The sequence below is a fragment of the Nicotiana tomentosiformis genome, chromosome 4 (genome assembly GCF_000390325.3).
Source record: "Nicotiana tomentosiformis chromosome 4, ASM39032v3, whole genome shotgun sequence".
NCBI lineage: Eukaryota > Viridiplantae > Streptophyta > Magnoliopsida > Solanales > Solanaceae > Nicotiana > Nicotiana tomentosiformis.
In genome coordinates this window covers 75,234,388-75,248,670 of record NC_090815.1, presented here as the reverse complement: position 1 = coordinate 75,248,670, position 14,283 = coordinate 75,234,388, and the positions used below count along the sequence as shown (strand labels likewise).

The window sequence follows — 14,283 nt, the reverse complement described above, 5'->3', positions numbered from 1 at the left end:
CGTCCAACCTATTTACTTTGATCCAAACTTGATATTTGTCATTAAAAATTTATTAAATATGTACAAATTATCAATTTAAAACTCAATAACTTAAAAAGAATAGAATACCGAACCCAATAATTTCAAATCCTGGCTCCGCCTCTGTATAGCGGGCCCAAGCGTACACCCATGAAGACTTGTCCATGACACGGTTGTTAATGTGAAAGAAAGAAAATCGAGAATGGAAGAGGAAAAAGAATAAAACCTTTATTACGTCAAGGCATTCAAAGTACTTTACAAGTATGTCATGGACAATTTGCAGCTCATTTAAACTTTTCCACTACTGTATAATGAGATGTAAAATATTTGCAAGAAATGAAATAATAAGCCGGAAATGGCTAGAGCTCACTCATTCTTTACATCTGATCAGAAGGGATATGGCCAAAAATATCAGGACATGCCTCCCACTTGCCCTTTTCCCTTGCTTCCCAATAACCACCAATGTAGTGGTAAGTATCACCCCCTTTGTCTTTTGCAAACCACCGCGGCTTCCAACCCCTCTCTTGCATTTTCCGAGCCTGCAAATAAGTAACAATAACTTGACTTGCTCAACTAGACACACAACAAATGCTACTTTACGCATTCTATTACATTTTTAGAACCAACAACTAGAATATGCACCCTTTTCAGGATTAAACAGAAGTTTTAAGCTAAAAAACGCAAATCATCTACTTTAACATCTATTAAATAAAAGAGCCCAGATTTGTTCAGAATTCTAAGAACATTAGTTAAGAATTCAGTGGGTAGAAATCTGAAGCAACAATGGGCACAAGGGTAGGAAACTGGAAACAAACTGCAATACAGTTCTCTTCTCAAAAGTAAATGAACAAACAAGGAAAAAAGAATTTCCTCTCATTTACTAGTCGGGTCATGAATCTCACCTTTGAACAGAAGAGTATTGGCTGTTAAAGTTACCTGTCGCTGCCGTTCTTCAAGTCGCAACTTTTCTGAATTAGCACTGTCATACTCGCCGTTCTCCAAGCACCTTTGATCAGGTCTAAGTCTAGAATCTGTTGGTGGCAGCTGGTCCTATAAATAAAATTATATTAAAACCAAGGTCATCCAGGAACGGAAAGAATGTGGAGAGTTAAAGTTATCTACTAAGGTAAGAGCAGATGACGTGTGCAGATGATTACACATACTTTTATATCACTACTGCTTTACTATTCTATGGCCACAAATCTAACAGCACAACTATGCAAGCTAAATTAAAGCCTGAAAACTTCCTAGTGCATTGCAATGAAGCACAATGGGAGTTGAAGATGAAGTTTCAGCAGGCATCCTAGAAACCAAACCTAAACTTGGATTAACAAAATAGGTACTAAAGAGGGTTTTAAGAATTTCCATCAGTAACAATCAGTGCCAACAAATTAGCTCCCCAAGAAGGTGATCATTCAAAGAAAATAGATCTATACCATACCTTCAATCCAGGGATGAGCTCATTCATTGTAATCGCAAAGCGTGTCAGGTTATATCTAGTGGGATTTTTGGGAGGTTTGCTCCGCTTCCACAGCAAATGAGCCTCAGAGACAGAATCAAATCCTTTTCCTATGGAGCAATCTCCATTCACATAGTGCATACTCTCATCCCACTTCCCGAATAGTGTAGCTACTGTCTTCCCACTCCTGTCTTGGACTATCCCCTGTACCTGCAAAAAGGAAATTTAAAAGCAGCATGCTCAGTCTGAAGCTAAATCAGTCCAACTTATACAATAAACCATTTCAGAAGAAAAAAAGGGGATAACATCCCTCATGTCAATTATACAGAATTTGCAAAATCAAGAAACTACCAAAGAAACCTCTTCAGACATCAAAGATACAGTGAGGCGCAACTGGGATCCTAGTACTTTGTCTACATTTCCTGTAAGTATGACTTGCAAGCCACAGAAGTCTCATTTAGCATAGGTGTCTCATTTTTCTCCTCTCCTTCTGCGGGTGAACAGCATATTGATTACTTCCAGCTTTAGCTTTGAAAAAATATTTTGTGCATTTAAACATGAAACTCTTTCGGTTTTTTCCTACAGACTCAATTTACTAAATCAGCTAACATCGTAGCATCTTTGTGTTAGCCCTTTCTTCTACAAAATGTTAACAATTCAAAGAGCACTGGGTTTAATTACCTAAGGAAATTTTACAAGGAATCTTTTGCACCAAACACAAAGCAGGAAATCTGAATGAACCAACTATTTATCAGATTAACTCTCTGAGCACACATGAATTGCACCTACACAAATGTTGCTTTTACTCTAATCTTTTTTGCTGCATAGCCCAATTCACAATAACTTCAAGCTAGGGAAAATTTTTCATAAAGATACATCCACAGCATGTTGGATTATTACCATTCTGTTCGCATAATAGTCTAATGCTAAACTTCAGAGAGTGGAAGCATCAAAAGATGAGGTTTCTTGCATTTTCATGCAGGATGCCGAGAATAGAAAGAACCTGATGGGGATTCCGGTCTATAATTGACTGCTCCTTGAATTTCAGCTTACAAGAGTAATTATGACTTCCTTGTATGCGCATTGTTCCATAGTGATCACAATACAGTTTTCCCAAAATCAGATTGTATATCGATGTAGTTACCTATTACAAGATTATTCCCATGTTATAGATGAGCATGACAAATAAGAAATTTAATCATTATGTAATGATTAAATAGAGGATAAATATTCAAGTGCCCATATGCAAATACCTTGCTCCATTGGAAGATTTATAGATGAGTATGACAAATAAGAAATTTAATCATTATGTAATGATTAAATAGAGGATAAATATTCAAGTGCCCATATGCAAATACCTTGCTCCATTGGAAGATTTCTCCATCATCAAATTCAAGTGTCAATATACCAACAGGATCCAGCTGAATTGAGCGACCCCAAAATTTGCTTTTTAAATTACTATCTCCCCAAAATTTCCATCCTGTACCCTCACAATGGCATGCTATTATCATGGGATGATGACTTACCTAAACAAGGAGAGAAATATATCAGACATCAGCGACATGCTCTCTAGCAGCCTTGGAAACATTTCAAGCTACAGACTCTTGCTTGCAAATTAACTGTCACCCGACAAGAGAGGATTGCTCAAGTGGTAAGCATCCTTCACCTCCAACCTTGAGGTTGTGGGTTCGAGTCACCAAGGGAGAAAAATGGGGAGCTCCTAGGGAGGGGTTAAAAAAAATGTCACCCAAAAAAAAGAGCCACTGGGAAAGTAACCCACACTTAACACCACCAGTCTCCCAAACTTCCTCCTCAAGACCTCTCAACTAGAGACTAACAAAAATTACTACTTAATTACCACAAAGCACCTCCACGAATACAGTTGCATCAGGAAATCAAAATAATGTAAAGACAGGAAAAATGAAAAGCATTAATAGAGACACAGTGATTCCATAAACATCAATTCCATGATAGGTTGGAAACTCGTAATGGCCATTGTCTCCGCCATAATCAGAAACTAAGGAAGAACACCTTGAAGAGAGAAAAAGTATAAGAAACTGATAACTGATTCCATAAACAAAATGACACCTTCTCTGAGAAAAACCGGAGGCCTTTATCTGGATAGTCAGCCTCATAAGTCTCCCCTAACAACGGATTGAATGGTTTGCAAATCCGTCCTTCAGTAGAGGCATATGCAGATACGGCAAATGCTGCTACGTTGAGAATCCTCATCAGGCTGTCACCCTATCAATAACATAAGATTAAAATCAGAACCTTGCACAGATAGTGCAAAATGGCTAACATATAATGCTTATGTGAATAAATGGCAACTAAGACGGAAAACCACTAGAAAGTTTTTGACGAAGGAAAAGCACTCAAAATGGTGATGAATCTTTTCCTTTATTTTAACAATTACCAATTACAATGAACGTAGACAGCACAAACTCATATTACAGGTACTAGGATGAGGACAATGACACCTGAAAACTGGTAAAAGTTTGTAAATAATGGTGAATAAGAAGAAAGATGAAAAGAAGTGCTAACCATTAGTCTTGCCAGAAAAAACAACTGAAAGTGAGCAACTATTATAAGCATCAATTCAGAGTTGAGATGGCATGACAGCTGTATGAACACACCAATAAAAACATAACCGCACTTGCTACAGAGACATACGCCAACAGACCAGGAAAGAAAGCAAAAGTCTGTAAGCTCACCTATGAGTGAAGGGAGTTCAAGAAGATACCAATGTGTCATGCCAGTGACCATGTAATGATCATACTTGCATTTTTTCAGAAACGAAAAAGGTCACTTAGTTCATCAATGGAAGAAAAAAAAAAGGCAACAGACGATGCACCTCGTAAAAGAGAAAGAGGAAATGGGATATCGTGAAGATCCGGGCGGCAAAGTGGAAAGATCACCATTAAGCTTTTCAAAGAATACATTTGCAGTTATCCCATACTAGTTAAAGATAAATGCAAAATCAGCTACAGCTATATGGACAATGAGAGATGGAAGTTCGAATAGATTATTCCTAAGCTAAGGTAGAGCCACATTATATTCATTGTTCCAACTACATGAAGAAATGGGTTCTTAGCAGATTAAATATATATCAATCAATCAAACAAACTTCAACCCAAACAAAGTTGGATCGTTTTTATGAAACTTCTATCACCTTTCCGTTCTATTATAAGAAGCTAAAATAATATATTTTCTGAATACTTGCAGAAGCAAAAGGTTAAGATATTCAGGCAGATTGAGAAAGAGAAGCTCCAGTAATTTGAGGGAGAGAAAAGTTATTTGCTATCAATCACTTTGAATATAGAAAAATCAAATAGATGACAAATGTGAAACAGAATAATAAATTAGATAGGTACACACCAGTGGTTATACTAGGCTTGAACTATAGGAGTTCTAGAATTGCACTGCAATTGCAGTGCTTAGTACACATAATAATACCAAAGAAGTTGCAAACAAGAACATATGAAGCTTTACAAAATTGTTATGGGTTCAAATACGTGCAGCACCAGAATACAGAGGGCCAAGGGAACCCCTCTCCTCCCCGTCTTGTCTAAATACCATGATTTATTTCCTCCTTTTTTATTGCATGTGCGAGAAATTAATTTAAAGTGTCTTAAAACTTCAAAGCAATACCAGTGCCAAAACCATCAGAGATGGCACAAAAATTTGGAACGCAATATCGTACAACTAGGAGAGAAGATCGTGGCCAAAAATCATTTCAAGCATTTAGCAAACGAGAATAAAAAAATATATACAATATCTATGCTATTATCCTTCTTTTGGCTTAGTTCAGGCAATTTGTGGTGAAAGGTAAAAAGTAATAAAAGAACCACGTCTTGATTATCCTGTGCATCAGAAAAATGCCCCAAATAATTTTAACACGATGAAGATGCATTACTTTTACTAACATAGGACGAATTACTGTATCCAAATAATTCTAACAAATCTATCCAAACGGTGAAGAGAACTTGTTTGCTTACCCTTCTTCCCCATTCTGAAGCCCGATCAAGAAGGTATGAGTACTCCAAGTCTTCAAACGATTTTTGCAAGGAAGAAAGAGGTTCATTGAAGTACACAGGGAGGCAGACTTTTGTGAGATCCTTCCCGATATTGTCTTTAATCATCGACCACAGACTGACTCCTTTCTCTTTCTCAATGGGATTAGGCAATTTCTTGCGACGCTTGACATGAGGAAACTTGGTTCCAGCAGATCTAATAACAGGGTCAACACTTTCATCAGATGCATATGCATACAGATCATCCTCGTCTGAAGAGAAAGATGATGTTCGAAAATCAGAACCACTGCTTTTAAAAGAACTTGATGAAAGAAAATCCCTAGTGTCAAAAAAAGCATTCTCTTCATCATCAGTATCGTCCTCAGCAGCATCAACTCTTTCATTGTCATCCTCCGATTCACTTGCACTTGCTTCTGGAACAAACATCCAAGAGGATTTAAAGGTAAGGATAAAATTGGTGAACACAAAATATATCCAAGCTGCACACACCACAGTGATCCTCTTGATCTGCAGAAGTTCAAACCAAATCACATCGGATGTGAAACCTTTCAAATTTTTTAAACTCTCCATGTATCATTTTATATGGCGGTGTTTGACTAGGAAGAAAGTATAAGAAAGAAAAGACTTTTGACACATACCAAAAGTCCACTTAAAACTTGTGCTCTTAAATAATGCCATGTCATTTACATGGCTATAAGAGCGTGTCATTAACGGTAAAATGGAAAATTTGAAGTTGAAGAGTTTCCAAATAGAGGAATTTGCCATTCTTTTGGAGCAGACTGGCAGGAGAGTGTCATATACAATGGAACAAATGGAGTAGCACTTATAGATATTGAAAAATAGGAATCTTAAGACGAAAAAAAAGTATGACAATCTTGATTCAGTTTTACCAATGGCAACAATTTGGAACAATATGTAACAAAGTAAAACGAAGACAAAAACAAATCGAGCCATACCACTGTATTTATCCTGCCTTAATCTAGTAGATGGCCCAACATCTTTCCACTGCCTTTGACTCTCATCAACCACGGTATTCTCTAAATCGACCTTTTCTGTCTGCAAAACGAAGATCCAATACCTTATTTTCTGGTGGCCAATAATGTTAGTGTCATCTTTCTTTCTCTTTTCTTTTTGATCAAGTGAAGTGGTTATTGTCATCTTTCAATTGATGAATTGCTGAAGCAAATCATCTTACATATAGTGAAGTCATATTGACACATGTAAAGGGAAGAGAAAGAGAATGTTCACAGAAAAGTAAAACTGTGACGGAATTATCTAGATCAAATACTTGTACCACCACAAATCCCACACTACAACGAAAGAGAAAATGACTTTACTCCGGTGTGGATCTATCCTATTGAATCCAACTGGCAGAAATTCACTAGAGGATAAAAAACAAAACGGTAAATATTCGGCATTTATCGGGTATTAGCACATATTTCTCTTCTTTCTAGCTCAAATTAACAGTATCAAAGCTATTCCATCCCTGGGTGCTTCTATAAGTTCTATGCTGCTTGTCACTAGAGAAATGGAGGTCAATATTAAAGACGGAAAACTCAAGAGTTTTGGGTTAATAGCTCCAATGTCAGATATAATATAATAATCAAAACCCCAAAGATCAGAACTAAATCTGAAAAGCTAAGTGGGCAATGAGTTTTAACCTAAGTTGCTCGGACTCGGGTGCGGGCATCTGATACGGGCACGGATCCAAGTGTCAAATTCGGCAAAATCTAAAATTTAAGATTCGGGGGTGCGGATCCAGGTATAGATACAGGTGCGGGGATTCAGCTAAAAAAACTCAAAATTATAAAAAAATAGAGCTATAAGTCCGAACTCAGAACACGACCCCTTGAATTCTTGGTTTTTCTGGAACATAAAGCAGCAAATATGAGACAAAAGTACTACAATATTAAAGGTATGCCATTTCTCATGCCTTAAATCTGTTTTATTTTTAATTTTGAGAAATCAACATCTCAATTTCCCCCACAATTTGTCGATGGACACAGGTCAAAGTATCCAAAGTTAGTTGACCGAATCCGGGACGTATCCCGCTCCCGTCCCGTGTCGAGACAGGTGCTGCACCAAAAATGAAGAGTCTGCGCAACTTAGGTTTAACTACTTCGCTAGGACACAACAAATATCCAGCAACAAGACCAGCAACCTGCAGGAGGGGTGGGTGTAAGGTGTTGGTCTAAAATTGAAAAATCAAGTCTGTCCAAGAAGACGATGAAAGAACAATAGAGAAAGAAAAACTTCTTGTCTTTGGGAAGAACAAAAAACCAGAGTAGTAGTCGGCAAACTACACCTCTTTTTCTATTCCTTATTTTTGAAGGCTGCACCAACATCAAGAACGGATCAAACATTTGAATGGACATCCCAACTACGCAGCACGTCACTGTAACAAATTCCAGATATTGCATATAAGAAAATCTCTACTGTAGAATCGTTACAGTTTATTCAAATAAGTTTACTGACCATTAACATGCCCATAACGTCAAAAGCATATGAGAGGAAGTCTAAAAGACATACAAGAGCAGTAGACATAGTAAGTAAGAAAACTTTAGAAATACCGACATCAACCTTATAGTGCATATATCCAACTGCACACCCATCCAACGACGAAACTAATAGGAAGTTTGCAAAACAAGTGTCTAATACCGAGCAAGTTCGTATTTTCCTCCAATTTTTTAAAAATTCGGGTATACTTGACGCGCCACATCCAAGGGGAGGTGCCATGGTGCATGTTATTTGCAGATGACATTGTATTGATTGATGAGACGCGAGGCAGCGTTAACGCGAGGTTAGAGATGTGGAGGCAGACCCTAGAGTCTAAAGGTTTCAAGTTGAGTAGGACTAAGTCGGAATACCTGGAGTGTAAGTTCAGTGGGATGACTCAGGAAGTGGAAGGGGAGGCGAGGTTGGATTCACAAGTCATCCCTAGGAGAGGAACTTTTAAGTACCTTGGGTCTATTATACAGGGGGATGGGGAGATCGACGAAGATGTCACACATCGTATTGGGGCGGGATGGATGAAATGGAGACTTGCTTCCGATGTCTTGTGTGATAAGAAGGTCCCGGCAAAACTCAAAGGTAAGTTCTGCAGAGATGTAGCCAGGCCGACTATTTGTATGGGGCTAAATATTGGCCAGTCAAGAGCTCCCATGTCCAGAAGATGAAAGTTGTCAAGATGAGAATGTTAAGATGGATGTGTGGGCACACAAGGTTAGATAGGATTAGGAATGAAGTTATTCGAGACAAGGTGGGTGTGGCTCCAATTGAGGACAAGATGCGGGAAGCGAGGCTTAGATGGTTTGGACATGTGAGGAGGCGGAGCACTGATGCTCCGGTCAGGAGGTGTGAGAGGTCGGCATTGGAAGGCCTAAGGAGAGGTAGAGGTAGGGCGAAGAAGAATTGGGGTGAGATGATTAGACATGACATGGCGCAGCTTCAGCAAACCGAGGACATAACCCTTAATAGGAAGGTGTTGAGGTCGAAGATTGGGGTAGTAGGGTAGTTAGTTTAGTGCTCTCCGTGTCATACCGGTAGTATTAGCACGTACTTTAGTATTCTGTTGGCATTAGATTTCTATGACTACCTGTCATTTCTTTCATTGCGGTCTCCTGACTATTTGGTTGTTATTTATGCTGCTTTTACATGGCTTCTCACTGTTGCGATTCTTGTTTTTTCTCTTCTTTAATGTGCTGCTTATGCTTCTCTGAGCCGAGGGTCTATTGGAAACAGTCTCTCTATCTCCACAAGGAACACTACCCTCCCCAGACCCCACTATGTGGGATTATACTGGATTTGTTGTTGTTGTTGTTCTTGTTGTACTTGTCATCCCTTCAGGAAAAGTTGTAACTTAACTAAGTGCCACTTCGGTTACTAATGCCTGATTATGTTTCACTTTTATGTTCTGAAATTTTCCTTTTAAATGATAAAACATGAAAAAATCTTATCATACTTTTTCTCTGGGGGAGGGGGGCAATGAACTTGTTAAAAACCAAAAGTTTCCAACTCTTCGATTGAATGAAACCCAAGCCCTGAAATGAGGTATAGATGTCTCATCTAGCTTCTTCATCTAGTATTTCACATTACGATTACAGAAATCCAGTAGGTAAACGATGAGGTTCCTACTCTAGATGTAGACATTAATATTATTTTATTTTTTTAATTTAGTATTTTTGGACATGTTGCTCAACCAATATTGAAATACAATGCAACTTATCTACTGTCAGCTCTGTTTGAAACCATCAAAGTATTTTGGTATGCCCATCAAGACTTTTGATTGATAGTGTTGATTATCTTTCTTGGTAAATTAAGGTTAGATAATTAAAGATTAAAAGAGTGTGACTATTCATCACGTCTCCTTAATATTCAAAAAATTCATATACCGAAACTTAACCTTTATCCTTTAGTTTTGGATCCCTATCTCTCTTAACGACTATAATTTCAAATATATTACTCTAAAAATATGTGCCCATTTAACTAGGACAAATGATATGGCGTCGAGGGAGCATATCCAAATGCAGGAAATTTCGCCACAAATGGAAAGACAACAGAAAGGAGGAAAAGAAAAGGGGGAAGATAGGGTCGATAACTTAAAAAGAAGGAAAGAGGAGACAGTCATAAATATGGTCAAATTAAGGCATCAAAACTCTGTTATTTTTCTCCTTCCTAACACAAGTTAATAAAGTTTCCAATTCGCAAAACAATCAGAATTCCGCACTTGTAAGAACTGAAGGGCCGTCCACTTCGATTGTCATACTCTCTTTCTCCATCCTAAGACAAAACGCATCAAGTGTCTCTCTCTCTTTCCCAGATCAAGCAGCAGTGCTCTACAGGTAAGTTTCGTCACTTCCCTTTCTTCTTCCTCCTCCTCCCCTTCTCTCCATAATCAGAGATCCTCTTCAATTCAGCTCCTTTAGGTCAATGGAGGACACCAGGTAAGGCCAAATTGTACATTCACGTAATGCCGCAAGCAAAATGGCTTGGTATCTAATGAAACATCTATAGATGTTATTGTCCATCGCATCAACCGAGCATATCACTATACATTCACCTGCTATACACAGCCTTACCATGTATTGGAAGGGAATGTTTCCATGGCTCCAGCTATTAGCCTCTAAGTCAGATCCATTTGATTTTTTTGAAACTTTTTCTTTTTTTAATTTCACGGTGTCTCTACTCCAATCCAATGTTCGGTAGGAATCTTTTAGTTTTTCAATGAGAGATTAATATGTCAATAGAAAATATAGAGAACCTTCAGTGTTAGAGAAACTAATTTTTATGATATTGGTGTGATACGGGCCCAAATGGAGTGATATAGAAAGTGAGAAGTAGATATTCGAGCCCAACTTGCTTGGGATTGAAGTGTAGTTATTGTTGTTGGTACCTCTACTAGAAGAGAAGCCTTGAAGCAACATAAGAGTTGCCTCCACGTGCCCAAGCGACAACGGGTTCAAGCCATAAAAGCAACTTCCAGCAGAAGTGCAAGGGAAGGTTGTGTACAGTACATCCATTGTAGTACGGCCTCCCTTGGACCGCGCGCATAGAGAAAGCTTAGTGTATCAGTTGTCCTTTTGGTGCCTCTACTCAATAACAGTAATAAAGACTCCATACATAGGAGACATGTACAACAACAACACACCCAGTGTAATCCCACAAGTAGGGTTTGAGGAGGGTAGTGTGTACGCAGAGCTTACTCCTACCTTCAAGAAGGTAGAGAGGTTGTTTCCGGTAGCATGTGATAAGCTTAAACGTCCTTGAGAACTTTTAAAAAGAGAAAACAGTAAATCAGGTTTTTCTAGGTGAAGGAACCAAATAAGAAACAAATGACACACAGTATCTTCGTTTAGGAGACAAAACATAAACTCTATCATGAACAAGAAAGGAGGCAGCATAGCCACAAACGAGTCACTTCATCACAAGCATGACACTCTCTTTCATCTGGTGACATAAAGAGAAATAGGCCCAATTTTGTTTCTCAGATCCTTTGTTTTTAAAGTTGCCACTAAGTACAACTGAGCAACATATGTGCCACTTTATCATTGAACAAGTGAAAAATCAATATGGGCCACTTTATTGTGATTACATATCTTTTTAAGATAACAAACAAAATAAGTACTATTACGGTATTCCTGAAAAAATCTCAAGAATAACAGTCAGTTAGACACTAGCCACCAACCAAAAGAGCAATCAATTGAGAAGATTTCAAAGCGGTTTCACATTCAGAATCACATAAGCAACTGAAAAAGAATACTGATGCTTTCTACAAGTCATGCTAGGTACCTCTAACTGTCTCAAGGTGTCCATCAGCAGCCAATGCTTCTGCTTAAGTACCATCAGTTGATTCTGCAAAGATGCAAACTCATTCCTCATAATCTGCTCGCTGTCCTGAATAGTAGCCTCACTCACACCCTCCTTCAACAACCGTTGCCTCAACTTATCTGTTGAGACAGCTACATTGTCCACTGGAGCCATTAACTCACTGTTGGACAATCTGGGAAACATGTCCTTCACAGCTTGCAATGCTTCCACCCATGCTATTCTGTCCTCTCTAGTCTCAGCCCTCAGGTGCAGCCTCTTTGTTCCAGTGAAAATCGAAAACCTCCTGTCATCTGATCTACTCTCGCGGATGGACGAGACCTAGCAAAGACTACTCAATTGTTAAAAAGATATGTAATCACGATAAAGAGGTTAGCAGTTCAGAGAAAGTGCATATCTAGAAAAATTAAGCAAAGAACTAATTGACCAAAAGAAAAGAAACTATCACCACCATAAGACTAAGCAAAATGAACACCACGTACAAGGGAATAAGGGGCAGACTTTAGGGGAAGAGTGTTTTCTAAGGATGTGAGAGGTTACTTTTAACAATCCAGATTTTACCCTTCAAAGTGCTGAAAATTTTAAAAATTTCTTCAAAGGAGTAGTCTTGCCTCATCCTCCCATCCCCACTAGTGTGATCAAAGGCGAAGAATTTAAAAAGCATTCCGGGTCTATTGGCGCTTTATTCACAAAGCGCAGTTAAAGCATAAGCTTTAGTTTAAAAAAGGCACAATGAAGAAAAAAATAAAAATATATCTATAATGTGAGAAAAAATTACAAGTTCATTCATAATGTTTTCCTTAACAATTAATATATCTCTTAGCCAATTTATTTATTGTTTTGTACCACTCATTCAAGATAGAACTCATGAGTAATGAGGTCATGCCTTGCCTACCCAGAAGCACGGCTTAAGGGAGGCGCAGTGCCTATGTCAAGCAAACTCTGCATTCGCACCTAATATATGTCAGGATACTGAATCTCCAATTTCTTCAACAAACTCATAAGAGTAAGGATGATCATTGTAATTAAAAAACATATTTAATTACAGTGAAAAAAAGCACTTCTGTAATTTCCTTCTTTCCAGAAACCTCAGCATGTAACAACTAAACTTCAATTCCACTAGGGACATCCGATAAAATTGGAATTCCACAAAGCACTTTGAAACAATTCATTAACATGGTAAAAAACCGGTAACTGAAATATATAAGTAGTAGAAGTATAACCTTGAGATGAACTTCACCAACGGGCTTGCGGCGAGCCTGAGAAGTAGAAACATTAGTAATCTTATTTGGCCGCGTCCTCGAGATTCTCCGAAGCGATTCTTCGCCAATAACTTTGGATCCTTTCTCAGTTTCCGAGTTCACAACGATCCTATCCGGTCCATGGATCTTGTAATAAGATAAAACTCCATCCTGCAACACGAACCAACGAGGCCTCCATCCTTTGCCGTAGTTCACCCACTTGTATAAAATTCCCGATATACCGTTCCCGACGATGTCGTTGATCTTCACTTGATCGCCGGCGGAAGTGGCAACGCACGTCAACTGAATCGCCTCCCTCATCGACGGCGGCCGTGATAGAGATGTGAAAATCGCCGCCGTTGACGACGATGATGACTCTGTCAAACTCCGATGACGAAGATGATGATTCGAGTTATTCGCGCTCCAATTATTATTATGATTGTAATTGTAATTATTCCCGCTAGAGGAGCGGTTCAGTAAGTCAGCCGATCTACTAGTAGATTCCGCCACCGGCGGCGGAGGCGGAGGCATTGGTAACGGTGAGGATTCGCGATTGTTGTTGTTAACACAGCAAAATGGATGCATTTAGCATATATCATACTAGTATTCCAAAATTATACTTTTATACTTGCATAAATAATAAAACTCTATAAATATATACTCCATATAACTTCTTTTTTTTTCCTCCCGTAACAAACAAAAATTACAATAACTGAACGGAAAGAAAAGGAAGGAAAGGAAATCAGCGACAAGAAATGCTGACGTGGCAGGAGAAGATTAAAGAGAACGCCTTGGGGGGCCTGTTTGGGGAAAGTCAAAAAAGAGTTGCGGGAGGGGGCAGTTTTAAATTTTATTGAAAGGAAATGTGTGAGTTGTAAGTCATGCCGGCGGTTGTGTGTGGAGAGAGTGAAAGGTGGGTGATGTAAAAGGCGACACGTGGATGAGAGCAAATGGTTTCTCCCGTGCATACCGATTCACTAGACTAGAGAACTTTCTTATTTTCTTTTTCAACAAAATAAATACTTTATTTTTCTGCAGTACAAAAAGTATTTTCTTTAATTTTATTAAAATAAATACTTTTTTTTATTTTATTGTAATACCTAAAAAAAAGTTCACTATCGTCCTTTATTTTATTGATATAAATTTTATTTATTATTTTTTCTATTGTGATAATGTATTTTTTTTATTTTCAGATATTTTTGATTAT

At 38.2% G+C, this 14,283-nt stretch overlaps 1 protein-coding gene across 5 annotated transcripts; it reads right to left on the bottom strand.

Moving 5' to 3' along the window:
• Nucleotides 1-221: 221 nt before the first annotated feature.
• Nucleotides 222-13,876, bottom strand: LOC104085553 (oxysterol-binding protein-related protein 1C). Of its 5 annotated transcripts, none has more exons than XM_009589613.4 (10): nt 13,059-13,872; nt 11,800-12,156; nt 6,468-6,567; nt 5,476-5,924; nt 3,566-3,721; nt 2,836-3,003; nt 2,481-2,621; nt 1,460-1,687; nt 955-1,062; nt 222-557 (listed from the first exon to the last, which is right to left on the bottom strand). In XM_009589613.4, the coding sequence occupies exons 1-10, from the start codon at nt 13,659-13,661 to the stop codon at nt 396-398; spliced, it is 2,472 nt and encodes an 823-aa protein (XP_009587908.1). In that variant the 5' UTR covers nt 13,662-13,872; the 3' UTR covers nt 222-395. The 5 variants fall into 5 exon arrangements, 3 of the variants coding, with proteins under 3 accessions (XP_009587908.1, XP_009587907.1, XP_009587906.1); XM_009589612.4 differs by having other exon boundaries at nt 955-1,068; nt 5,476-5,921; nt 13,059-13,870; XM_009589611.4 differs by having other exon boundaries at nt 955-1,068; nt 13,059-13,869.
• Nucleotides 13,877-14,283: the final 407 nt, after the last annotated feature.